The sequence below is a fragment of the Canis lupus genome, chromosome 20, assembly GCF_003254725.2.
Source record: "Canis lupus dingo isolate Sandy chromosome 20, ASM325472v2, whole genome shotgun sequence".
NCBI classification, from domain to species: domain Eukaryota; kingdom Metazoa; phylum Chordata; class Mammalia; order Carnivora; family Canidae; genus Canis; species Canis lupus.
In genome coordinates this window covers 43,738,110-43,763,542 of record NC_064262.1, presented here as the reverse complement: position 1 = coordinate 43,763,542, position 25,433 = coordinate 43,738,110, and the positions used below count along the sequence as shown (strand labels likewise).

Sequence of the window (25,433 nt, the reverse complement as noted above, 5' to 3'; positions counted from 1 at the left end):
TAAAAAAAAAAAAAGAAAGAAATTGAAAAAAAAAAGAGGTGTGGTGAGGCGGGGAGAGTCCCTTGTTATAGGTATGAGAGACAGGTAAAAGAGGCTTCCTCCCTACTCCAGCACACTGTGATTCTAGGGGCCTTATGGACTGTTTGTGAGATGATTTGTTTAATGTTTGTCACTCCAGATCCTATAAACAAATATAAACACAAGATTGTATGACTTGAAAGTATTCTTTTAATGCTTTTTAAAAAATTCTTGAACAGGCAGTAGTAAATGAAGACACCCAAGGAAATGTGAGCCAGCTCCAAGCTGAAGTAAAGAGGCTCAAAGAACAGCTGGCTCAGCTTACTTCAGGGCGGTTAGTACCAGAAAGCTTTCTGACAAAAGGTAAGATGAACGGTGTCCTTTATCCTGAAGATGACCATGTTTGGATATTAGTATAAGAACTCTCTGATGAGGGCACCCGGGTGGCTCAGGGGTTTAGTGCCACCTTCAGCCCAGGGTGTGATCCTGGAGACCCAGGATCAAGTCCCACGTCGGGCTCCCTGTATGGAGCCTGCTCCACCCTCTGCCTGTGTCTCTGCCTCTCTCTCTCTCTCTGTCATGAATAATAATAAATAAAATGAATAATAAATAAAAGCTTATGAATAAATAAATAAAAGCTTAAAAAAAAAAGAACCCTCTGATGACAGGCACAATACCCACATTTCTGAACAAGTGTTTTTGTTTTATCTACGTAGGAATATGGTACAGGCATATATCAGAGATTCTGTAGATTCAGTTCCAGATGAGTACGATAAAGCTAATACTGCAATAATGCCAGTCAAATTTTTGGTTTCCCAGTGCATATAAAAGTTATGTTTACACTATAGTGTAATACATTAAGTGTGCAGTAGCAACATGCATACTTAGTTAAAAAATATTTAATTGCTTAAAAATGGTAACCATCATCTGAACTTTCAGCGAATTGTAGTCTTTCTACTGGTGGAGGGTCTTGCTTCATGTTGATGGCTGCTGACTGATCAGGGTGGTGGTTGCTGAGAACCGGGTTGGCTGTAGCAGTGTCTTAAAATAAGACAACAGTGAAGTTTGCTGCATCAATTGGTTTTTCCTTTCATGAACAATTTCTCTGTAGCATGTGATGCTGTTTGATAGCACTTTACCCATAGTAGAACGTCTTTTGAAATTAAGGTCAATCATCTCAAATCCTGTCGCTGCTTTATCAAGTTACTTTATGTGATACCCTAAATCTTTTGTTGTCATTTCAATAATCTTCACAGCATCTTCACCAGGAGTAGATTCTAGCTTAAGAAACCGAGTTCTTTGCTCATCCATTAGAAGCAACTCCTCAGGCAGCCTAGGTGGCTCAGCGGTTTAGTGCCGCCTTTAGTCCAGGGCATGATCCTGGAGACCTGGGATCGAGTCCCACATCGGGCTCCCTGCATGAAGCCTGCTTCTCCTCTGCCTGTGTCTCTGCCTCATTCTCTGTGTGTGTCTCTATGAATAAATAAATAAGTAAAAATCTTTTTAAAAAATTAATTATTAAAAAAAATGGAAGCAACCCCTCATCACTGGGGTGCCTGGGTGGCTCAGTCAGTTAAGCATCTGCCTTTGCTCAGGTCATGGTCCCGGGGTCCTGGGATTCAGCCCTGAGTTTGGCTCTCTGCCTGACAGGAAGCCTGCTCCTCTTCCTTTTACCTACTGCTCTGCCTATTTATGTTCTCTCTCTCTCTCTCTCTCTCTCTCTCTCTCTCTCTCTCTGTGTCTGTCAAATAAAATATTAAAAACAAAACAAAACTCCTCATCCGTTCAAGTTTTATCATGAGATGGCAGCAATCCAGTTCCATCCTCAGGCTCCACTTGTGATTGTAGTTCTCGTGCTGTTTTCACCACACCTGCAGTTACTTCCTCTGCTGAAGTCTTGAACCCTTAACATCCTCCGTGATGGTTGGAATCCACTTCTTCCAAACTCCTGTTCATGTTGACATTTTAGCCTCTTTCCATAAATCACTATTGTTCTTAATGGCATCTGAAATGGTAAATTGTTTCCAGATTTTAAGTTGACTTTGCCCAGATCCATCAGGAGAATAACCATCTATGCAGCTATAGCCTTATGAAATGTATTTCTTTTTATTTATTTATTCCTGAGAGACACAGAGGCAGAGACATAGAGGGAGAAGCAAAGCTCCCTGTGGGGAGCCCTATGTGGAACTCCATCCCAGGACCCTGGGATCACACCCTGAGCCAAAGGCAGATGCTCAATCACTGAGCCACCCAGGCGCCCCATGAAATATATTTCTTAAATAGTAAGAGTTGAAAGTCAAAATAATTCCTTGATCCATGGGCTGCCGAATAGATGTTATGTTAGCAGGAATGAAAACATTTATCTCATACATTTCCATCAGAGCTCTTGGGTGATCGGCTACATTTTCTTTCTTTTTTTTTTTTTTTTTTTTTTAATTTTATCTATTCATTCATGAGAGAGAAAGAGGCAGAGACATGGGCAGAGGGAGAAGCAGGCTCCATATAGGGAGCCCAATGTGGGACTCGATCCTGGGTCTCCAGGATCACACCCTGGGCTAAAGGAGGCTCTAAACCGCTGAGCCACCCGGGCTGCCCTCAGTTACATTTTCAATGAGCGGTAATATTTTGAAAGGAATCTTTTTCTGAGCAGTACATCTCAACAGTGGCCTTAAGATACTCAGTGAACCATGTTCAACAGATGTGCTATCATCCAGACTTTGTTGTTCCATTTCTTGGCCATAGGCAGAGCCGATTTAGCATAATTCTTTTTTTTAATTCAGTAGAATTAAAATTTTTTTTAATTTAGCCTAATTATTAAGAGCCCTAGGACTTTCAGAATGGTAAATGAGTACTGGGTTCAATTTGTAATCATCAGCTGCATTATCCCCCAACAAGAAAGTCAGCCTATCTTATGAAGCTTTGAAGCCAGGCATTGACTTCTCTCTAGCTATGAAAGTCTTGGAATGGCATCTCCCCCTATAGTAGAACATGATTTCATCCACATTGAAAACCTGTTGTGTAGTGTGGCCACCTTCATGAATTATCTTCTGGATCCCTTGCTATAGCTTCTTCATCAGCACTTGATGCTTAACCTTGTACTTTGGTGTTAGGGAGATGACTTCTTTCCTTTTTTAAATTTAAAAAAAGTAATTAATTAATTAATTTCACTTGTTCCCTTAAACCTCATGAATCATCTTCTGCTGGCTTCACACTTTGCTTCTGCAGCTTCCTCACCTCTCCGAGCCTTCAGAGAATTGAATAGAGTCAGGGGTCTGCTCTGGCCTAGGCTTTGGCTTAAGGGAATGTTGTGGCTAGTTTGATCTATCCAGATCCTTAAAAGTTTCTCCATATCACCAATAAGTCTGTTTTGCTTTCTTATCTCATGTGCTCACTGGAATAGCACTTTTCATTTCCTTCAAGAACTTTTCCTTCACACCTGGCTAGCTCTTTGGTGCAAGAAGCCTAGCTTTCAGCCTGTCACGGTTTTTGGCATGTCTTCTTAACCAAGGTTAATCATTTCTAGCTTTTGGTTGAAAGTGAGAGATGTGCGATGGTTTCTTTCACTTGAACACTTAGAAGGCTATTGTAGCATTATCAAAGGGCCTAATTTCCATATTGCTGTGTCTCAGGGAATAGGGCGGTCTAGGAGAGGGAGAGAGATGGGAAGAGCCAGGCAGTAGAGTAGTCAGAAAATACATTTATTATGTTTGCCATCTTATATGGACGTGGTTTTGGTGCCCAAAATAATTAACGATGGAAACATCAAAGATCACTGACCATAGATTACCATAATATAATAATAATACTGAAAAATTTTGAAATGTTACAAGAATTGCCAGAATATAACACAGAGTCACAAAGTAAAACAAGTGCTATTAGGAAAATGATACCCATTGACTTGCTCAACTCAGGGTTGCTACGAAATTTCAACTGGTAAAGAAAGCAGTATTCACAAAGCACAATAAAATGAGGGATGTCATAGTTTGTAATCAGATATGGATACCATATGTACATCATATCCCCATTTCTATGGGATATGATAGGAAGGAGGAGTAGAAATAATTTTGAGTGATTCAATTCCCACAACTGCTAAAAAGAGATACTGATTTCATTTAGATCCACTTCTGAGATTCTTTCATATGCAACATACGTATGTTTACCAAACAGGGTAAAAGAACTTACTTTTCTTAAAAGAATCGATAACGTAGATTGGATTGATTTGAAATATGTGATCTAGTGATGGTAGTCTGATTCTTTTTGATTGAGAGCAGTCAGAGGCTGTTTTATAGCTCAATTCTTAGTCCTAAAATTTGAGAGATAAACATTTTTTTTCCGTTTTCTTTCCTACCAAATCAATTACAGATAAGGATGAGACTAATTACATGAAGTATTTCCAAGAGGCAATGTTATTCTTTAAGAAATCCGAACAGGAAAAGAAGGTAGGAAACCAAGTTGGTATAAAGGGGATTCCAGATATTTTAGGCTTTTGCTCCATGGTGTCTTTCTGAGTGAAATGGCACAAGTAAATAAAGAGAACAAAGAAAAGCTATAGAAAATCTAATTTTGCCTTTGAGATGAAGTTTCAAGTTAGTGTTTATTGCTTGGTTTGTGGAAATTTAGGGAGGCAGAATTACTTTTCACATTTAACCAAATTATGAATTTCTTAAGTCTCTGGTAGAAAAAGTTACTCAATTAGAAGACCTCACCCTCAAAAAAGAAAAATTTATTCAATCTAATAAAATGATTGTGAAATTCCGAGAGGATCAAATAATGCGCCTGGAGAAGCTCCACAAGGAATCCCGGGGAAGTTTTCTGCCTGCAGAGCAGGATCGCTTGTTGTCGGAATTAAGGGACGAGATCCAGACTCTTCGGGAACAAGTGAGTATATGACATTAGCAGTATTTCTAAGGAGGAGGGAGATCCGGGACACCTGGGTGGCTCAGCAGTTTAGCACCTGCCTTTGGCCCAGGGCGTGATCCTGGAGACCCGGGATCGAGTCCCACATCAGGCTCCCTGTGTGGAGCCTGCTTCTCCCTCTGCCTGTGTCTCTGCCTCTCTCTGTCTCTGTGTCTCTCATGAATAAATAAATCTTAAAAAAAGGAGGGGGGAGATCCGAGGCATATATAAGCTTGTCACCAAATTCATGTGAGTTAATACAGCAGAAAGCATTTTGAATGAATTCAGCTGACCGTATGATAGCACAACTTCTTTGCCCCAAATGACAGGGGGATGGGAGGAGCTGTGAGATACTGTATTAGCACTCCATCCCCCAGGCAAGTGTTCCTTGTCTGTCGTCCCAGTGGGCAATTGTGGTTGTCTGAATCAGCAATCTCTGTACATAGGGGCCCTTTGAATTCCTTGATGCTGGTTTTCCTTTTCCCTGGGGGAAGATGAGTAGTTAATACAGGTATGTCATTAAAAACACACACACACTGGGGATCCCTGGGTGGCGCAGCAGTTTGGCGCCTGCCTTTGGCCCGGGGCGTGATCCTGGAGACCCGGGATCGAATCCCACATCGGGCTCTGCATGGAGCCTGCTTCTCCCTCTGCCTGTGTCTCTGCCTCTCTGTCTCTCTCTGTGTGACTATCATAAATAAATAAATAAAATCTTTAAAAAACACACACACACACACAAAGAAAACCTGTTTCTGGTTTTTGTAGCCTTCTGAGACTTTTTAATGCATTTTCAATCTAATATGGATATTTTTACTTTTATTCATTTTTAACACAAAAGACAACTTACCATACATACTTTTCTGCTGTTCTTCTTTTCACTTAATATATCTTGGAGGGTGTTCCAACCTGGTCAATAGAGCGTTTCGTCATTTGTTACAGTGTGTTAATGTCAGCAGCCCCTGTTGCATGAAGAGTGTACACCCTTACACTTCTCTTTTTCAAACCCATGCCCAGGTGAAAGTTCTGAGGCACAGACCCAAACATGGGATAATGGCATCATAAGCTATGCACATACTGAGTGTGGTCAAAAATGCCAGGTTGTTTTCCACAGCCCTTGCAGCCAACCACTGCAACAGTGCATGCAGCATTCCTAATGTTTCCCAATGGCTTTGCAGAAAGACTGGTTATTATGGAAATGTCTGTAAGTCTTAATTCTTCTGTGTCACAGATTGAGCACCACCCCAGAGTTGCCAAGTATGCTATGGAAAACCATTCTCTTAGAGAGGAGAATAGAAGATTGAGATTATTAGAGCCTGTGAAAAGAGCCCAAGAAATGGATGCCCAGACCATTGCTGTACTAGAGAAAGCTTTCTCCGAACTATCTGGCACAGAGAAAAGAGGTAAGGGTAAGAAATGATTGTTGTCTGCATGCCTTCTAGCTGCAGGCGGTGTGTTTGAAAGGGCATTTATATTGCTTTGTAGGTAAGGTTTTGTTTTAGCCTCCAGACCTGGTGTGGTGCTAATTTCTTATATACATACTTACGCTTTTTTGTTAACAAAAGGCATTTTTAAAAAACTTTATCTCATAAATTTCATAGTAGTGAATTGGGCTAATAGACTTATCAACGAAATACCTCTTCTGGTTCTGTTCTGTTGATGAAAGATTGACTCAGGGTGCCCGCCATGGGGAATGGGGCTGCCAGCCGCATAGGGGCCATGCCGGCCGGGCCCCGGGCCTGCCCCGCATCAACACCGGGATGGTGAACCTGGTGGTGATGGTGTGGCACTGGCTCCTCCAGAAGAGGTGGGTGCTCGCCCTGGTCTTTGGGCTCTCGCTTGTCTACTTCCTCCACAGCACCTTCAAGCAGGAGAAAAGAGCAGTAAGAAATTGGAATCTCCTCCAGGTTCAAGACCATGACCAGCCCATTCTGTGGAAGGTGCATTTTCACCTGGGGAACAGCAGTCGGCCTGGCAACCAGTGCCGGAACTCCATTCAAGGGAAGCACCTCATCATAGATGAGCTAGGATACATTTGTGAAAGGAAGGATTTGCTGGTGAACGGCTGCTGTAATGTCAACGCCCCCGGCACGAAGCAGTACCGCTGTGATGGCTGCTTGCCCCATGGCTGCTGTGGTGCCTATGACTACTGTGTGTCCTGCTGCCTGCAGCCCAGCAAGTGACTTCTCCTGGAGTGCTTCCTCAACCGCGCAGGTGTGGCATTCCAGAACCTCTTCATGGCTGTTGAAGATCACTTCGAATTGTGTCTGGCCAAATGCAGGACCTCATCCCAGAGCGTGCAGCATGAGAATACCTATAGGGACCCCATAGCCAAGTACTGCTATGGAGAGAGCCCTCCTGAGCTCTTCCCCACGTGACAGGCACAGCAGACAACACACGGATGACCAGACGCCACAGGAGAATTTGTGGCCTGAAGCCACCCTCCAGCGTTCTCTAGTCTGCATAGAAGAAGAGATGCCTCACACAGAAGTCTTGGCTTTGACCGCTTCTTGTGCTGTACTCTTTGGCCTCAGTCACCACTGGGCTCTACCTTGTGGAACTATTCTGTGAAGGAGCTTGGAAACACTAATGCATCACATACAAGAACAAACTACAGGCGAGCCTGTGGAGTTGCTGGTGCTCTGGGGCACTTCTACCGTTGCAAACTCCTCGAGTCCTTCACTGTAAATTTATTTATTGGATTTCTTTGGAGTAGTAGGAGCATGATAATAGTTCATATAGAAAGATATCTTGCCTTAATAGTCAAATATATTCAAGGAAATTGTTGTTTTCTTGTGTTCCTGGGTTTCCTGAGTGAAGTCATCCCTTTACCCCGATAAAATGTTTGGCCTTTTTTGTTTTTTTTTGTTTTTTGTTTTTGTTTTTGTTTTTTTTTTTTTTTTTTTTAATTTAAATTTTTATTTATTTATGATAGTCACACAGAGAGAGAGAGAGAGAGAGGCAGAGACACAGGCAGAGGGAGAAGCAGGCTCCATGCACCAGGAGCCCGACGTGGGATTCGATCCCGGGTCTCCAGGATCGCGCCCTGGGCCAAAGGCAGGCGCCAAACCGCTGCGCCACCCAGGGTTCCCTGTTTTTGTTTTTTTGGCCTTTTTGAACATGTATGTTCTCCCAAGGTAGTTGTTTTGAGTTTTGTTTTAAAAGCTCCTTCAGGAGTGGGCCCTGGACACTATATTCTGACATCTAAAATTGTCAACAACTCAAAGATACTATTCCATTCTTGCCCTCTACCAGCCACCTTGCAGGTGGCACCAGCTGCCCACAGGTTTTCTCATCATGGTATTTGTGCTTGCATTCCCTGCATGTGAGCATCCTCTGAATCAGAAATTCCAACTCCCTGTTCCAGAGGATTTTCTCATTTCCAATGCCACTGTTGAAACGATTGTGGTCTGCTCAGCCATGGTACCCTGCGAGCCTCCTCCCTTCTGTCATGGAAACCTGCTGTTAGGGTAATTCCTAGGTGAAGAGACACCTAATAACTGGCTGTAGGCAGTCATCCTTCATTGCTTTCAGCTTTGAGACATAGGACAGGTTCAGACCTTCAGTTTCCTTATGACTTATGAAGAAGAAGGCCCAATTTTCCGTCAAGGTGCTGCTGTAAGTGAGTCACTCCTACCCTCAGTGGGGTGAGCCCGTGAATGCTGGCTGGGCATGCCAGTTGTGGGTCCACATGTTCAACACTGAATTTCTCAGGCTCAAGGTCAAGAGTATTTGGTCCTCTGATAAGACATTCTGCCCCTTAAGTACTATGACTCTTTGCTCTCAGGAGACATGGACACACAGCTCTTTCCTGGAGCAAGCCCCTTACTAATCCTGGGATCAGGCCAGGTCTTTTTCATTTTTTGATTGTTCAGGCTGTTGACCTTGGAACCGGGTACTAGTTTTACAATCCACTTTTGACATTTTTTTCAATAGGGTTTTTTCTTTGAACCATGTTTGTCTTCCAGTATGTTTCTGCAGTATGTAGCAGTAATTCCCCATGATTTTCTATTACTTTTTAAACCTTTCTTCCCAAAGGTGTTTGTCTTCCTTAAATAAGCCACCTTAGAGGGCTGTCTGGCAATTGTTTTTTTAATGTTTTTTTCCCAAAAAATCTATTTACTTTGCATTGGACTTTTTGGATTCTATGTGCATTCACGGTGCTAAATCAAACTTCATATGTGAAAGAAATGTGCGTGTCTGGATGTTTTACATCTCATTCTTTTTGATAATTCGAGTCTGGTGTGTGTCTGTCTCATGTGAGTTGTCACTGGTATCAGCCTCTCCTTGGAGCTTGTTTGAACTTTTTTTTTTTTTTTTTTTTTTTTTTTTTTTTTTTTTTTTTTTTTAATTTTTATTTATTTATGATAGTCACAGAGAGAGAGAGAGGCAGAGACACAGGCAGAGGGAGAAGCAGGCTCCATGCACTGGGAGCCTGATGTGGGATTCGATCCTGGGTCTCCAGGATCGCGCCCTGGGCCAAAGGCAGGCGCCAAACCGCTGCGCCACCCAGGGATCCCTTGTTTGAACTTTTGAGCAATGTAACAGATTTAATGTGAAAATGGCTTTATTAAAAAAAAAAAGATTGACTTAGATATTTTTAATTTTTATTAAATGAAATTTTCCTATTTTAAGTATTTGTAATGAAAAGTGCTAGCCTAATCAACATGGATGAAGATGGAGATGTTTACCTGCTAGCTAAGCAAGGTTTGTTCAATGTGAGAGGTATCTGAAGGTCAGACTCCTGATCCCAGCTTGGTGGTACTTGCATCATGGAGTTGTGGGTGCCAGTTATACACTGGCCACCATACACTGTTAGTTCTGTGTTATTTCCATCTGCTTTTACTCTGTGAAAAGTGATTTAGTTGGTGCCGATTCTCACTTATAGGCTGGGCAGCTCCTGGTGTTAATGCTCTGGGATTTGGCAACAGAGTCTATGTTTGCCCCACTCTCAGAGTGAATATTTTCATGGACTTTTTTTTTTTTTTTTTTTTAAGATTTTATTCATTCATTCATGAGAGACACAGGGAGAGAGAGAGAGGCAGAGACACAGGCAGAGGGAGAAGCAGGCCCCATGCAGGAGCCTGACATGGGACTCGATCCCAGGTCCCCAGGATCATGCCCTGGGCTAAGGCAGCGCTAAACCACTGTGCCACCCGGGCTGCCCAATATTTTCATGGACTTTTATCAGATTTCTGTCTCAGCCTTTGTCATTTCAGATTGAAATTGAAAACATTCTAATCTCATTCTGCACTTGTAACGAAGCCTGTTTGTGTCTATTTTAAATTTTCATTTTGCAAGTCTTCTTCCATTCTGTTATGACTGATTAAAAGAATAAAACATGGGTTGTGGAGAGATTGATTTTAGATGCAAAGTTAAGATGAGGTTTGTGTATTATTTCAGCCATTTTTCACTACAGGGCTCTGTATTTTGTTGGCCATTTTGACCTCAAATAATTCCTTGACAGGGATCCCTGGGTGGCGCAGCGGTTTGGCGCCCGCCTTTGGCCCAGGGCGCGATCCTGGAGACCCGGGATCGAATCCCACGTCGGGCTCCCGGTGCATGGAGCCTGCTTCTCCCTCTGCCTGTGTCTCTGCCTCTCTCTCTCTCTGTGACTATCATAAATAAATAAAAATTTAAAAAAAAATTTATAAAAAAAAAATAATTCCTTGACATACTACTACCTTTGAAAGATACTAATGGTCATTTCTTGATCCTACCATCTTCTAAATGAAGAGCATTTTCTAAACAACTTTAATGTAATGTTTTCCCACAGAACTCTCTCCTGTATATCCAGTTTTCTAAGCAATCCCTGAACATATTCCCCACCAGTTAGAGGATACCGATCTCCTTCAACCTGCTGCCTTTGCTGTTTGGTTCCTTTCCAGAGTAATTATTGACTGTTAACATTAGCTGTCAGCATGAATTTCGGCAGTATTCACCTGTTGACGTTGCACCAGCCTGATGTGTGTTGTACTCCATGGTTTGCTCTTTCTCCTGATGGAAAAGGTGTTGCCTTCAATATGCCCCTATATCCTGGGGCTTCCCCACTTCTCAGAAACAACTTCTGGCACTTTCTGACACACTGTGTTGGATCTTTCTTTGTGTCCTGTTGAGCCTCAGGTTCTTGATTTTTAGGGTCCTCTCTCCAACCCATCTCTCATTTTTCCTTCTTTGCTTGAAAATTGATACCTGGCAGAGAACTTAGAAAATGTGTTCTGTTATTTCTTTCAAAGACCGAGTTGTTTCCTTCTTACCAGGTCAACAAGGATTTTCTCCTAAAACTCCAAAGGAGCCATGTTCGTTAGTGAACACTGAGAAGTTGAAAGCACAACTCTTGCAAATTCAGACAGAACTGAATAATTCAAAGCAAGAATATGAAGAATTCAAAGAACTAACAAGGTAAAGTGTAAATGCACATTCATGCTTTCCTGTTTGAGTAACTTTAGTGTTGATTCATTTTAGCATTTAACATCAATTTAATTGAGCATTTTCCATTAAATACTAATTCTCATATAGCAACTAACTTGTTTTGACATGAAGAGAAAGCTCCTTAATATATTTAATGAACCTAGATGATACAGATATTTTCACTGATAACCGGGCTGCCCTAGTTACCAAATTTAAATCAACATTGTTAAGAATTAAATCAGGACAGCCCGGGTGGCTCAATGGTTTAGCGCCACCTTTGGCCCAAAGCGTGATCCTGGGGACCTGGGATCGAGTCCCACGTCAGGCTCCCTGCATGGAGTCTGCTTCTCCCTCTGCCCGTGTCTCTGCCTCTCTCTCTCTCTGTATCTTTCATGAATGAATGAATGAATGAATGAATGAATGAATGAATAAATAAATAAATAAATAAATAAATAAATAAATAAATAAATAAATCTTTTTAAAAAAGGAGTTAAATCAGGTGGGATGCCTGGGTTGCTCAGTGGTTTCAGGGTCTGCCTTTGGCTCAGGGCATGATCCTGGAGTCCTAGGATCGATCCTGGAGTCCTAGGGAGTCCTGCATTGGGCTCCCTGCATGGAGCCTGCTTTTCCCTCTGCCTGTGTCTCTGCCTCCCTCTGTCTCTGTGTCTCTCATGAATAAATAAACAAAATCTTAAAAAAAAAAAATTAGTATTTTTAGGAATTATAGGTTTGTTAATATTATTTATGCTCCTTTTGTAGAAAAAAATAGAAGCTTCATTCAGAGTATAACTAAGGTTAATGCTATCCTAAAATATAAAAAAGTGTTTATTTTATTTATTTTAGAGAGAGGCAGAGAGCACACATGAGAGTAAAGGGCACATGGGAGTTAGGGGCAGAGGGAGCGGGGAAAGAGAATCCCAAGCAGACTTCCTGCTGAGGGTGGAATCAGATGCAGGGCTCAACCTCATGACTCTGAGATCATGACCTGAGGTGAAACCAGCAGTCAGACACTAAACTGACAGCCACCTAGGTGCCCTAAAAGTGTTTATTTTGAGACTAGTATATCACGTGTGGTATCACGTGAACTATTTGGGCTTTTGAGTTGGAACTCTACCTTTTTTTTTTTTTTTTTTTTTAATATTTTATTTGTTTATTCATGAGAGACAGAGAGAGAGGCAGAGACACAGGCAGAGGGAGAAGCAGGCTCCATGCAGGGAGCCTGACATGGGACTCCATCCCGGGTCCCCAGGATCAGGCCCTGGGCTGAAGGCAGCACTAAACCGCTGAGCCACCCGGGCTGCCCGGAGCTCTACCATTTATTAGTCAACATAGCCATATTTTACCCAACTAGAAATTGAGGGTAATCTGAGAATATCTCAGATTTAGAGAGATAAGTATCAAGTTATATAAGAATATAAACTGTACTTTACAAGGACATTACTTATTATCTGAAATACTCAATTTTTAAATATTCCTTAGGAAAAAGCAGCTAGAATTGGAATCAGAGCTTCAATCTCTGCAAAAAGCAAACCTTAATCTTGAAAACCTTTTGGAAGCAACAAAAGCCTGCAAGCGGCAAGAAGTTTCTCACCTAAATAAAATTCATGCTGAAACACTTAAGGTAGGTGGTCTGAAGCAATTCTTTAATCCTAATGAGTTTGATCCCATTTTGTTAATAATGGAGAGAGACTGCACAGATGATCCCCAGATATGCTAGACTCCTTTGCAAGACAATCAACCCCAGAGTGACTGATCCAGCTGTTCTGATGTCTGCCTCCAGTGGTCCAGTGGTCCAGTGGTGGGATGTTGTGGGAAAGAAAGCATTTGAAATCAGACCTGGGTTCAGATTTAACCTGTCACTATCCTTAGGCAGGGTTTCCTCATTTCTGAGCTTCATATTTATGGTCTCCTAAGTGGGGATGAGGAGGATGTGATTGTAAGTTTTTTAGAGCATTAAGTGAGATAATAGAGCTGTGGCACCTGGTGGATCTTGACAGCTGTTGCTATAATGTACCATGTGCTCCCAGTTAGTGGTAGAAGAATAGAAATCCTAAGGACAAAGACCACTAAAGGATCTAAGATAAAACTAGTAATAACAAGAGGGCTTTTTTCCTAAACAACCATTGCCCTCATTAAAAAAAAAAAAAGTGAATATCTGAGAATGAGGAGAACCCAGGGAAAGCAAAAGATTAAAAAGGTGGTGTTGCTGATGCTGGTGATTGAGCTTTTGTACCAGATTCTGTGAAGGCTAAAAATATCTTTCTTTATACAGCTTAAACTTAATAATAGATGTTTATTTCTAATGGTTATTTTTAGAAGTGATATTTTTGATGTCACTTAATAGGAGACTTTTTTTTTTTTTAAGATTTTATTTATTTATTCATGAGAGACAGAGAGAGAGAGAGAGAGAGAGAGAGAGAGGCAGAGACACACAGGCAGAGGGAGAAGCAGGCTCCATTCAGGGAGCCCGATGGACTCGATCCCGGGTCTCCAGGATCATGCCCTGGGCTGCAGGCGGCGCCAAACCGCTGAGCCACCCGGGCTGCCCTAGGAGACCGTTTTTAAAAGAAATTGTATTCATTTGTTTGAGTAGACAATTCACATGATGGGAGTTTTTAAAGGTATAAAGAGTATACATTGACAAGTCTCTCTCCATCTTCTGTCCTTCCTGCCGACTAGCCAAGCCCCTTTTTGGAGACAGTCACTATCAGCAAGTCTTTTGGGGTTTTATTTTTCACCTTTTAATTTTTTCCTTTTTAAAAATTTTTTAATTGAAGTGCGGTTGGTATACAATATTATTTTAGTTTCAGGTATACAATATAGTGATTAGGTAGTTTTTTATATTATCCTATACATTATGCAGTGCTTACCCAATTAACTGTAGTCATCATTTGTCACCGTACAGGTTATTACAGTATTATTGACTCTAATCCCTATGCTGTACGTCACATCTCTGTGGCTTATTTATTTTAGAACTTGGAGTTTGTACCCCTTTACCCATCTCACCCATCTCCCCAACCTCTTCCCTTCTGGCAACCACCAGTTTGTTCTCTGTATTTATGACTGTTTCTGATTTGTTTTGTTTTTTAGATTCTACATATAAGTGAAATCATGTAGTGTTTGTCTTTTTCTGTCTGATTTATTTCACGTAGCAAGCTACCCTCTGGGTCCATCTATGGTATCACCAATGGCAAGGTCTCATTCTTTTTTACGGCTGAGTAATATACCAGTGTATATACGTGTGGGGATGTGTATGTGCATATATATATCACATCTTTATGTGTTTATCTATTGATGGACACTTGAGTTGCTTATATATCTTAGATACTGTAAATAATATTGCACAAAATGTAGGAGTGCATGTATCTCTTCAAATTAGTGTTTCCATTTTCTTTGGGTTAATACCCAGTAGAAGAATTTTGCTGGACCATATTATAATTCTATTTTAATTTTTTTGAGGAACCTCCATATTGTTTTCCACACTAACTGTACCATTTACATTCTCACCAGTAGTGTAGAAGCCTTTCCTTTTCTCCACATCCTTGCCAACATTTACTGTCTCTTGTCTTTTTGATGCTGGCCATTCTGATAGATGAGGTGGGGTGATATCTCATTGTGGTTTTGATTTGCATTTCTCCAATGATGAGGGATATTGAGCAATTTTCTCATGTGTCTGTTGGGCATCTGGATGTCTTTAGAAAAATGTTCAGGTCCTCTGTGCCTTTTTTTTTTTTTTTTAATTTTTATTTTTTTATGATAGTCACACAGAGAGAGAGAGAGAGGCAGAGACACAGGCAGAGGGAGAAGCAGGCTCCATGCACCAGGAGCCCGACGTGGGATCGTGGGATTCGATCCCAGGTCTCCAGGATCACGCCCTGGACCAAAGGCAGGCGCCAAACCGCTGCACCACCCAGGGATCCCTTTTTTTTAAGATTTTATTTATTTAGTCATGAGAGACAAAGATAGGCGGAGGGAGGAACAGGCTCCATGCAGGAAGCCTAACGTGGGACTCGATCCTGGGTCTCCAGGACCACACCCTGGGCTGAAGGCGGCACTAAACCGCTGAGCCACCCAGGCTGCTCACCTCTGTGCCTTTTTAATTGGATTATTTGGGGTTTTTAGGATTGAGTTATATGAATTCTCTATATATTTTTTTTAAGATTTTATTTATTTATTCATAGAGATGCAGAGAGAGAGAGAAAGAGGCAGAGACACAGGCAGAGGGAGAAGCAGGCTCCATGCAGAGAGCCCGACGTGGGACTCGATCCAGGGTCTCCAGATCATGCCCTGGGCTACAGGCGGCGCTAAAATGCCGCGCCACCAGGGCTGCCCTCTGTATGTTTTAGATATTAAACTCTTATTAGATATATCATTACAGGTATCTTCTCCCATTCAGTAGGTTGCCTTTTTTATTTTGTTGATGGTTTCCTTATCTTTTTCTTTTTCTGGGTACAGTATACTTTAATTGATGGTACATGACAAGGTAGGACTCCCCAAGACCCTCTCCTTCTTCAGGGAGTCTGGGGTGGAAACTAGGTAGAGTTCGGGAGATTCTCATTGTGTTGGGTGAGTTGGGACAAGGACTCCCCAGTAGCTAAGGGCCTCTCTTTCTCTTGCTTTTCCTGGGGCTGGTGGTCTGGAGGGCTCTTCTTGGAGGCAGCATGGACTGTAAGGTCCATCACCCAGTTGCTGTCGCTAAATTCATTGTCATAGCAGGAAACGAGCTTGACAAAGTGGTTATTGAGGGCAATGCCAGCCCCATCATCAAAGATGGAAGAGTGGATGTCATTGTTAGAGTTGCTGGGCAAACCTGGTCCTCAGTAGGGCCTAGGATGCCTTTGAGGGGGCCTTCCTATGCCTATGTCACCACCACCTTCTTGATGTCATTGTATTTGGCAGCTTTCTCCAGGTAATGGGTCAGATCCATGACTGACACGTTGAGGGTGGGGACACAGAAGACCATGCTTGTGAGCTTCCCATTCAGCTTGGATGACTTTCCTACAGCCTTGGCAGCACCAGTAGAAGCTAGGATGATGTTCTAGGAAGCCCCTCAGCTGTCATTCATGCCACAGCTTTCTAGAAGGGCTGTCCACGGTAGTCTTGGTGGCCATGATTGCATAGACTATGGTCATGAATCCCTCCACCATGCCAAAGTTGTCATAGATGACCTTGGCCACAGGGGCCAAACAATTGGTGGTACAGGAGGCATTGCTGATAATCTTGAAGGAACTGCCATATTTCTCATGGTTCATGCCTGCCACAAAATGGGGGCATCAGAAAGGGCAGAGATGATGACCAGCCCCCCTCTGCCCCACCCTTCAAGTGAGCCCTAGGCTTCTCTATGGTAAATGAAGACCCCAGTGGACTCCACAACATACTTAGCACCAGCATCATCTCATTTAATGTTGATAGGATCTTGCTCCTGGAAGATGGAGATGGGCTTTCCATTGATGACAATTTCCTGTTCTCAGCCTTGGTTGTGCTGTGGAATTTGCTGTGGGTGGAATCATACTGTAGACCATGTTGTTGAGGTCAATGAAAGGGTCATTAATGGTGACATTGTCTACTTTCCCAGGGTTAAAAGCAGCCCTGGTGACCAGGCACCCAGTACACCCAATCTGTTTAGTCTGACCTTCACCACTGTGTCTCTGGGATGTGGCTGGCACTACACCAGATGTGGCTGTCTGTCAAATGGGGAGGAGCAAAGAGCCTCTTTTATGTACTTTTAAAGACCCAACGAACCTCAAGGTCATCAGCATATTCTACTTTTTTCACTACTTTTGTAATTTTCTCTTTACTTTGAGATGTTAAATCCATCTGCTATTTTATTTTTGAATGGTATTACATAGGGATTTAACTTTTTTTTTTTAAGTTTCTATGGAATTTATTTTTTTTAATAAATTTAATTGTTATTGGTGTTCAATTTGTCAACATACAGAATAACACCCAATGCTCATCCCGTCAAGTGCCCACCTCAGTGCCCGCCACCCAGTCCCTCCCACCTCCCCTTCTACCACCCCTAGTTCGTTTCCCAGAGTTAGGAGTCTTCCATGTTCTGTCTCCCTTTCCGGTATTTCCCACTTATTTTTTTCTCCTTTCCCCTTTATTCCCTTTCACTATTTTTTATATTCCCCAAATGAATGAGACAGGGATTTAACTTTTAATAGTCCTTGTTTTTCTCACTATTTTGAACTTTACACATATAAATCATTGTTTTTCTATGTATTTTCTTCCTGTGTTCTATTTGACTATTCATATGCTAATCACCGATTTAAGGACTATACCCTTATAATGTATTTTTATGTGGGTCAGGGAAGTCTTCCTAATTTGTTCTCTTTTTAAAATTGTTTTTCCTTACACTTATATTCTTTATATGAAGTTTGGAATTGGCTTAACAAGTTTCAGTTTTAAAAATCTAACTAGAATTTTGCTTGAGACCACATTGAATTGATAGATTTGTTTCTATTTAGGCATTTCTCACCTGCCTCTCAAGGATACTCTTTCTTTTGATGATTAGAATTTCAATTTTATCCTCTCTGTTCACATAGTAACTAAATACTTTTGCTATTTTGTTCATGCGTACTAATACTGTTTCATAATCACATTTTGCTGTAGATTATGACTACGCCAACCAAGGCTTATCAACTTTGGTCTCGAACAGTACCAAAATTAAGCCCTGAAGTGGGGAGCTTTGGCCCTGTGTGCACTCAGAATTCAAGTGAGTTAGATGATAATATCTTGAATGAGCCAATTCCACCTGACATGAATGAACAAGCTTTTGAGGCCATTTCTGAAGAGCTTAGAATGGTGCAGGTAATGTTTAGTTTCAGAAAACACGAGTAAAAACAAACTTCCTTTACCGTTTCAACTCTGTAATGTTTAGTGTTCAAACCTGTATACTATTAAAATTGTATTTCTTTAAATATGGATGTGTGAAAACTCCTGACTTTGAAATCCGCTCTGATTTGCTCTTCAGTATTTAGCAAGGCCCCCTCTATAGTCTCCTGGGGCTTTGGTTCTCTCATATGTGAAGAAACTGGTCTCTTTGCCACCAGCTTCAAGTTCCAGGTCTGGTTTATGTGACACAGTACTATATCTGCTAAAGAAAATTAAAATGATTGAAAGAATCTTATTATAGATCAAATTTCAGGCAGTTTTTGGTATATTTGAAAGAACCTGTGAAATGTGCTTATTTCAGAATTCTGGTGATTTATTTTTTTTAAATGTTTTTCTGCTGTCTAGTAAAATTTAGAGTGAGCCACACCACTCTCAAATTCCAGACTTTTGCCCTTTCCAAGGCATAGAGGCCATTCTGGTAAAGTCACTCACATGTGGCCCTGGGAAAACTTCTTAGAAGTCTCAAGATGGTTCTGTGATTGAATCCACTTAATTTTAACCACCTTTTCCCTTGTATTTCAAACTATTTAATTAAAAGGACCACAGGTATAATTCTGAGACCCCACAAGTCATTAGTGTCATCTTTTGAAATTGTTTTCTGGCTCCCAACTGGCCTCTGATGTCTTTGTGCATATAAGGTTTTGAATTTAATTTTTTGTTTTTCTAATGCCGAAGAGACAGTGGATTGTTGAGAGTTCCATTAAAAAGAATTTTTGGCAACAGAAGTTTTTGTGTTGCTGTAGGAACAGATGAATGCCCTTCAAGTGAAGTTGGATGAAGAAGAGCATAAAAACCTCAGGCTTCAACAGCACATTGACAAACTGGAACATCACTCTATACAAACGCAGGAGGTAAGGCCAGGAGTGTGGCCCCAGAAAATAACGTGAAACAAAGCCACAAAGTGAAAGGATTATGAGAAGAAAATGCCTTCACAAAGCCTCTGTCAAGGCTTATTTGAGTTGTATTTATTGTGTTACTTCACATACTGCTCTGATCATGACACACACACCCCTAGTCTGAATTCTAGCACACTTTGTCGATAGTGCCAAGAGGTCTCTTGTGCTGTTAGTTTGGAACAAAGTAAGATGGATGGACAGTCCAGGTGCTTGCAGTGATCCTTCCCTTTGTTGATCATCCTCACTGTAGCTCATGGGAACAACCAATTTTCTTCTCTCAGAGACCTTAAACTAGATGTTTAAAACAGAAACAAGGTACTAATTTATAGTATATCTTAGTACACCAATATTCCTTTTCCAATAAACTTATCTTTTTCTCAAAGCTTTTCTCATCAGAAAGAACTGACTGGACCAGACAACAGCAAGAGCATCTCTCACAATTGAATGTCCTTGAAAAGCAGCTTCAGGACACTCAAACTAAGAATGACTGTGAGTTTGAACAACTGGGAGCTTTGTCATCTGAATACTGTTAACTCAGTGTCTTTTGACTCTTGTGAATAAATCTTGCCCTATATTTTGGGTTTTTCAAAATTTTAAATTAGATGACCAAACTTGAGTCTGCACGACAGTGATAAGTAACAGTAATATGTCATAATTGGGTAATTTGCTCCAGGACTGCTCACAAACAAGTGATTGAACTGTTTGCTGAAAGTTTTAATACGGCTTTGAAAACAAATTGTCTTTAAATTATATGATGAATAATGTTTTGATAGTGACAAAATAAAGCATAAATTAGGTATTTGTATATATCCATAGTTGGGAATATCGCTTAATTCCCAGGTTTTTTTTTTTTTTCAGTTTATTTCTCCTTTCATCAAAGTGTTTGCAGCAGTTTATAATAAAGCTAAAAGACAGCCATTGTGTTTTCTTTGACCAAAGAGTTACCTAATTTAGTTGGAGTTTCCTTAGAAGACCAGAAGCATTTAACCCATTTTGGAAAGTTCTGGTACATTACCAAGGAGTTTTCAATAAGTAAGATTAGATCGCTTAAAATGTGCTTAGTCTCTTGATTTCTGTCCCTTATATTAAATTTTCATGCACATGCTACAGGAGAAATGTAGAGTCAAATGGCCTGCAGATCAGAGACAGATGTTAAGTCTCCTTTTTTTGTAGAAATACATCAAAAATCTTAAGCAAAGGGGAGGAAGAAAATAATCTGAGTGCCCCTAGGTACCAACCGCTTGGTTGTTTAACTTTTTTTTTTTTTTTTTGATTGTTTATCATCTTAAAATTGGTATCTTTACTTTTTTGCTGTTTGTGTGAAGATATCCCTCAAACTTATTTACCTACTTTGTTAAAAAAAAAAAATTATATAAAGAAACCTGTTGAGAGTTTATTTTCTTTCTTTCTTAGTTTTGAAAAGTGAGGTGCATGACCTGCGTGTAGTTCTTCATTCTGCAGACAAGGAGCTGTCTTCCATGAAACTGGAGTATAGTTCGTTCAGAGAGAGTCAGGAGAAAGAACTGAGTAGCCTTTCTGATCGACATGCGCACACACAGCTTCAACTGGACAGCGTCAGGTAGAGTTGTTCTGTTATGACGTCCCGTTGCTGGTTGGCCTGCAGCCTGGGCCTACTCGCTGTGCAAGTGCTATAAACCCAACCCAAACTAGTTAAACAAAAAGGTAAATTATTGGCTCACAATACTGGGGAGACCTAGAGGTGATTTTGGTTTCAGGAACAAACTAGATTGAGTTTCAGAAGATATCATCAGTGCATGTTCTCTCTGTCTCTGTGTCTCTGCCTGTATCTGTCTGTCTGTCTTTCTGTGTCTCTCTCTCTGTCTCTCTCTCTCTGTCTCTCTAAGTCCCTGCTCTTTTTCCCTCAGTATGTTGCCATTACTCTGTCCTACTTTTGAGAGCCTTCCTTTATGTGACAAGGAACAGATTGCCTCAGACAGCTCCATCTTCTGCCTCTTAGCATAACGATCCCTACAATGACCTCTCTCCCAGAAGCCGTGTATCAGTCCCAGGGAAAATCCAAATCAGCCTTTCGGGAGTCATCTGCTTACCTTTGGGCCAATTACTCATTGAGAGTTTGGGCCAATTACTCATCAAGAGTTTGAGATGGCATGGGCCCAACATAGTACCTTTCCAGAGGAAAAGGTGTGCTCTTACTAGAAGGGACACACAGTATGAGACTGACTAAATCAGCAGTTGTCACTATTGTCCATGGTAACTCACCTGAAGCCAGTGGGAGTCAGTGCTAGTACTCTTGAAACAAAGGAATGATAGACAGAAGTTGTTTTTACTATTCTTCTTGCTAATTTCAACCTGTTGTAAAACCATTTTGTGGTGTCAATGCCAACTTGTGGGTCCATGGCAATAACTTAATAATAGACATCTGGCATGTGATACGGTGAGTGTCAGAGACGTTGCAAAGGTTTAAATCTGCAATTTGTATGTGTTTTCCCCAAATGTAAGGAATTAAAATAGAGGAAGAAAACCTGAGGTCTGCAGACCAAATCCATACAGACAGGTTTTTACTGGGCCTGCCCAGTATGATTTGAAAAAGCTTAGCATAGCATTCTCAAAATTGAAAGCTTTCTTATAAAAATCTGTCTTTTAGCGTCCTCTGAAAATCCCATCTCTGCCATGTGAATGACTCTTGAGACAGAGTCTCACCCCATGAGACAGGGGTGTGTGCAGAGTCCACATGCCCTCCACTGCCCCTACACACTGTCCCCAGCACCAAGACTCCAGCCAGTTGCCATTTGTCATCCCTGGTGCACTGTTGTTTTTTCTTACACCTGGCATCTGTTTTCAACATCTTAGTCACTGATTATAATCTTGGCTCTGTTGTAAATTAATTTTGTGTGATTTTTTTGAAAAGGTCACTTCAACTAATCTCATTGGGTTTTAACTTCCTGATGTTCATGTCAGTTCAAATAGATCTAAAATGTTAAGAATCCCCACAATATTTGACTATATGCTTAAATTCTGTCTTAAAAATAGCGAGCATATTTCCTTGTTTTTTTTTTTTAAAGATTAATTAATGTATTTATTCATGAGAGACACAGATACAGAGACATAGGCAGAGAGAGAAGCAGGCTCCATGCAGGGAGCCCGATGTGGAGCTCAATCCCGGGACTCCACAATCACACTCTGGGCGTGAAGGCAGAAGCTCAACCGCTGAGCCACCCAGGTGTCCTTATTTCCTTGCTTTTTAAATTAGATGCAACTTAATTTTTCTCAGTGACTCAGGTTTAACACTGAGGGCATCACTCTCTGGGCTGCTTGTACTCCATGGCCTTCCAGGCAATGAAGAGGCCCCTGCATGAAATAGCACAACACCACTGTGTGTTTCTTGAATCATTTGGCTGCTTTATATATACAGTTTATATCATAAATACATCCCCCCTTGTTCCCGTCTCTTGTCTGTATATCTGTCTTTAGCAGCTGATTTATACTGCTTTGAAATTTGCTGCTTCTGCCCTGCTTCAGTTAGTAAAGCAGATCAATCCCCATCTAATGACCTGTGTATAAGCTGGGACATCTGTTTTGGATGGTGCCAGAGTCAGGTTCATTGTTTATAAGTTCTTGGCCAAGCTCTGGATGTTTGGGTGTGTCATAAAATGTGTGGAGAGGAATGAGGGGATGAGAACCTAAAAAGCAGGAAATAATAATTATATGAATTATGAGAGTTTTGTCTGAGGGAGTTTACTCTCTTGATCAAATTAAAGCCCCATTTGCCATCTTAAAACTTTCCTAGAGTTCAGAGAATATGTGATGATGAATGGATAGAGGTGAGCTACCACCAAAACTAAGTTAAGGCCAGTCCCTAACTCACATGAGAGAGGTTTAGGTCTGGCACCCCCTAAAACGAATCCATGACCCTAACTGCCCATCAGTTGCGCACGTGCAGTTGAGACCACGGGAGGAAGAATGAGGAGGTAGGCGGCTATAGGCTTACATGCCCACCTTGTCTTTTCCATCCCTATCACACTGCTCTGTGGTCCAGTGTGTCTTATATGTTTGTGCATTGTGGGCATTCCACACAAGTTCATGAGGAGCTTTATGTCAGTCAAGGCTTCTGTAAGTTGGGAATGGTCTGTATGTAGATGGGAGAAGTGGAACTGCCGATAATCTGACTAGCAGAACTACATTTAATGTTTATATTTACCATTGTAAAAATGTTTTCCTGATAAAGATTAGAAAAGGAAAAGCTTCTTGAGAGCAAAGCCTGCCTACAGGATTCCTATGACAACTTACAAGAAGTAATGAAGTTTGAAATTGACCAACTTTCAAAAAACCTACAAAACTGCAAAAAAGAAAATGAAACTCTGAAATCTGATCTGAATGTAAGTTAAGAAGGTTATTGCTTATTGATGAATTTGTCCTGGATGTGTGATTGTTCCCTGGAGCACAGGGCAAAGTCTGTTTTGACCTCTCCCTGACTTCCTGTACTGGCCCATCATGCCTGCTGACATAGAAGATACTTGATGTGTTTGTTGATTACACGTTGCTAGTAACCATTACTTAAAATCTGATGTGACGTTGTCTTTTAGAATTTGGTGGAGCTTTTTGAGGCAGAAAAAGAACGCAATAACAAATTATTATTACAATTTGAAGAAGATAAAGAGAACAGTTCTAAGTGAGTGCTATTTATCTTTTCCGTTAGTTGACTAGAATATCATTTACTACCATATTAACTTGAGTTACTTTTTTATTGCTGATACCCTGTAAAGTTATTTTTTTTAAGCATTTTAAAATACCAGATTCTTTTGTGTAAGAGGGTAGAGAAACAATTTTTCAAAAGCATTTGATAAGCAGCTGTGATACTTTTGAAACAAATTGCAGTTGGTAGTGATCAGAACCCAGGGCATTCTCTAAATAAATCACAGTAATTTTATAACTGGAAGGTGGGGAACTGATTTTTATTTCTGTCTCTACTGTTCTTTTTCTAGCTGTTCTGTTTTTCTCTTGGTCTCTTCACATGAATGCCATTGTCTTTCTTCCTGCTCTCTCCCAAGTTCTTTCCCTTAGTGATCTCTGTCAGTCACTTGGCCTCAGCCAACAGGATGCTCATTACTCTAGTGAGAAGAAATTGTATTTATTTATTCAACAAATGCTTGTAGAGTTCTTAGTATGACTCAGATTGTCTTCTGGGCCTGGGGATACAGGGGTGAATACATCTAGTGGGCCTACATCCTAGTTTGGAAGCAGTTAACATTTAGTCATTTGTTCATATACTAGGTGATATCCAACAAGCCAAGCACTATTCTGGCAAATGCCAGAACATTTATTTAGAAGTAAGACTGAACAAAATATCCCCATCCCCATGAGTTTCACATTCTAGCACACAGAGATAGGTAATAAACAAATGCTTATGTTAGCCAGTCCTAAGTGCTCTGAAGAAAAAGAAAGTCGTAGCCCAAAGATGGGATCTCCTTAAATAATTGTTGAAGAAACAGGTAGATATCGGACTCCTCCTGGAATGCAATGCCTAACACCATGTGTGTGCTGCACAGAGTTCTGTTGCAGTTCATTGAATCTTTTCTGTACAAACACACTTAATTCCTGTTTCTATTGGAATAAGTTGTGAATAAAAAAAATCATTCTTTTCTTCCAGAGAAATCTTAGAAGTTCTTGAGGTTGTGCGTCAGGAGAAACAGAAAGAGATGGCCAAGTGTGAGCAGCAGGTGAGTGACCTCTGCTCTAATTTTAGAGTTTGAGATCTGTAACTTCTGTTCCTGATGTTGGAATAGGTGTATTAGAAACACGGTTTCAGCAGTCAGGTGTCAGAAATTGGTAGTAAAAAGAAGGACTTGTTGGTTGGTTGTATTATTTTTGAACTCTTGCTTTCCTAACTCCTAGATGGCTAGTCATACTTTCTTGGTGGTCCCTTGTTGGAAACCCACAGCATCATCATTGCCTGTTAACCCAGCTTCTCGTTTTCAAGTTTTAAGCTAGAGAGCATTGTGTAATGTGACAGATTTCACCTCCCCCCTTTTTTTTCTATATGTGTGTGTGATTTAATTTTTTTCTCAAAATACTTCTTTTTCCCCATAGATGGCAAAAGTACAGAAACTGGAAGAGAGCTTATATGCTGCAGAAAAAGTAATCCATTCTCTGGAGAAGTCTAGAGATGCTGACAAGGTTGGTAGAGGCCAAAGCTGCATCCCTTGGCATTTTCTTTAGAAGTGATCCTTTAACGCTATAGTTCCTGCTCCCACGGTGACTGGTAACTGACATTTCTAGAGATGCTTAAGCCTTGTTCATCTTCCGAGGTTGCCAGAGAAGGAGGTCTTCTTTTCTTTT

The 25,433-nt window shown here is 41.0% G+C and overlaps 1 protein-coding gene and 1 pseudogene across 4 annotated transcripts in view; both read left to right on the top strand.

The window, feature by feature from the left end:
* Nucleotides 1-25,433, top strand: part of KIF15 (kinesin family member 15) — a 79,118-nt gene that overhangs the window by 35,608 nt on the left and 18,077 nt on the right. For all 4 annotated transcript variants that reach the window (XR_003140969.3, XR_007404267.1, XM_025458213.3 and 1 more), the window contains 14 exons: nt 258-381; nt 4,381-4,457; nt 4,687-4,896; nt 6,143-6,314; nt 11,172-11,313; nt 12,802-12,943; nt 17,938-18,135; nt 18,963-19,070; nt 19,499-19,604; nt 20,529-20,694; nt 23,323-23,473; nt 23,681-23,766; nt 24,745-24,814; nt 25,185-25,271. Coding sequence is in view for 2 of the 4 variants with exons in the window: in XM_025458213.3 (XP_025313998.1) it covers nt 258-381; nt 4,381-4,457; nt 4,687-4,896; nt 6,143-6,314; nt 11,172-11,313; nt 12,802-12,943; nt 17,938-18,135; nt 18,963-19,070; nt 19,499-19,604; nt 20,529-20,694; nt 23,323-23,473; nt 23,681-23,766; nt 24,745-24,814; nt 25,185-25,271 (1,839 nt within the window). In the remaining 2 variants the exon portion in view is untranslated. The remainder of the gene's footprint in view (nt 1-257; nt 382-4,380; nt 4,458-4,686; nt 4,897-6,142; nt 6,315-11,171; nt 11,314-12,801; nt 12,944-17,937; nt 18,136-18,962; nt 19,071-19,498; nt 19,605-20,528; nt 20,695-23,322; nt 23,474-23,680; nt 23,767-24,744; nt 24,815-25,184; nt 25,272-25,433) is intronic.
* On the top strand, nt 6,349-9,219 carry LOC112666804 (SREBP regulating gene protein-like; annotated as a pseudogene).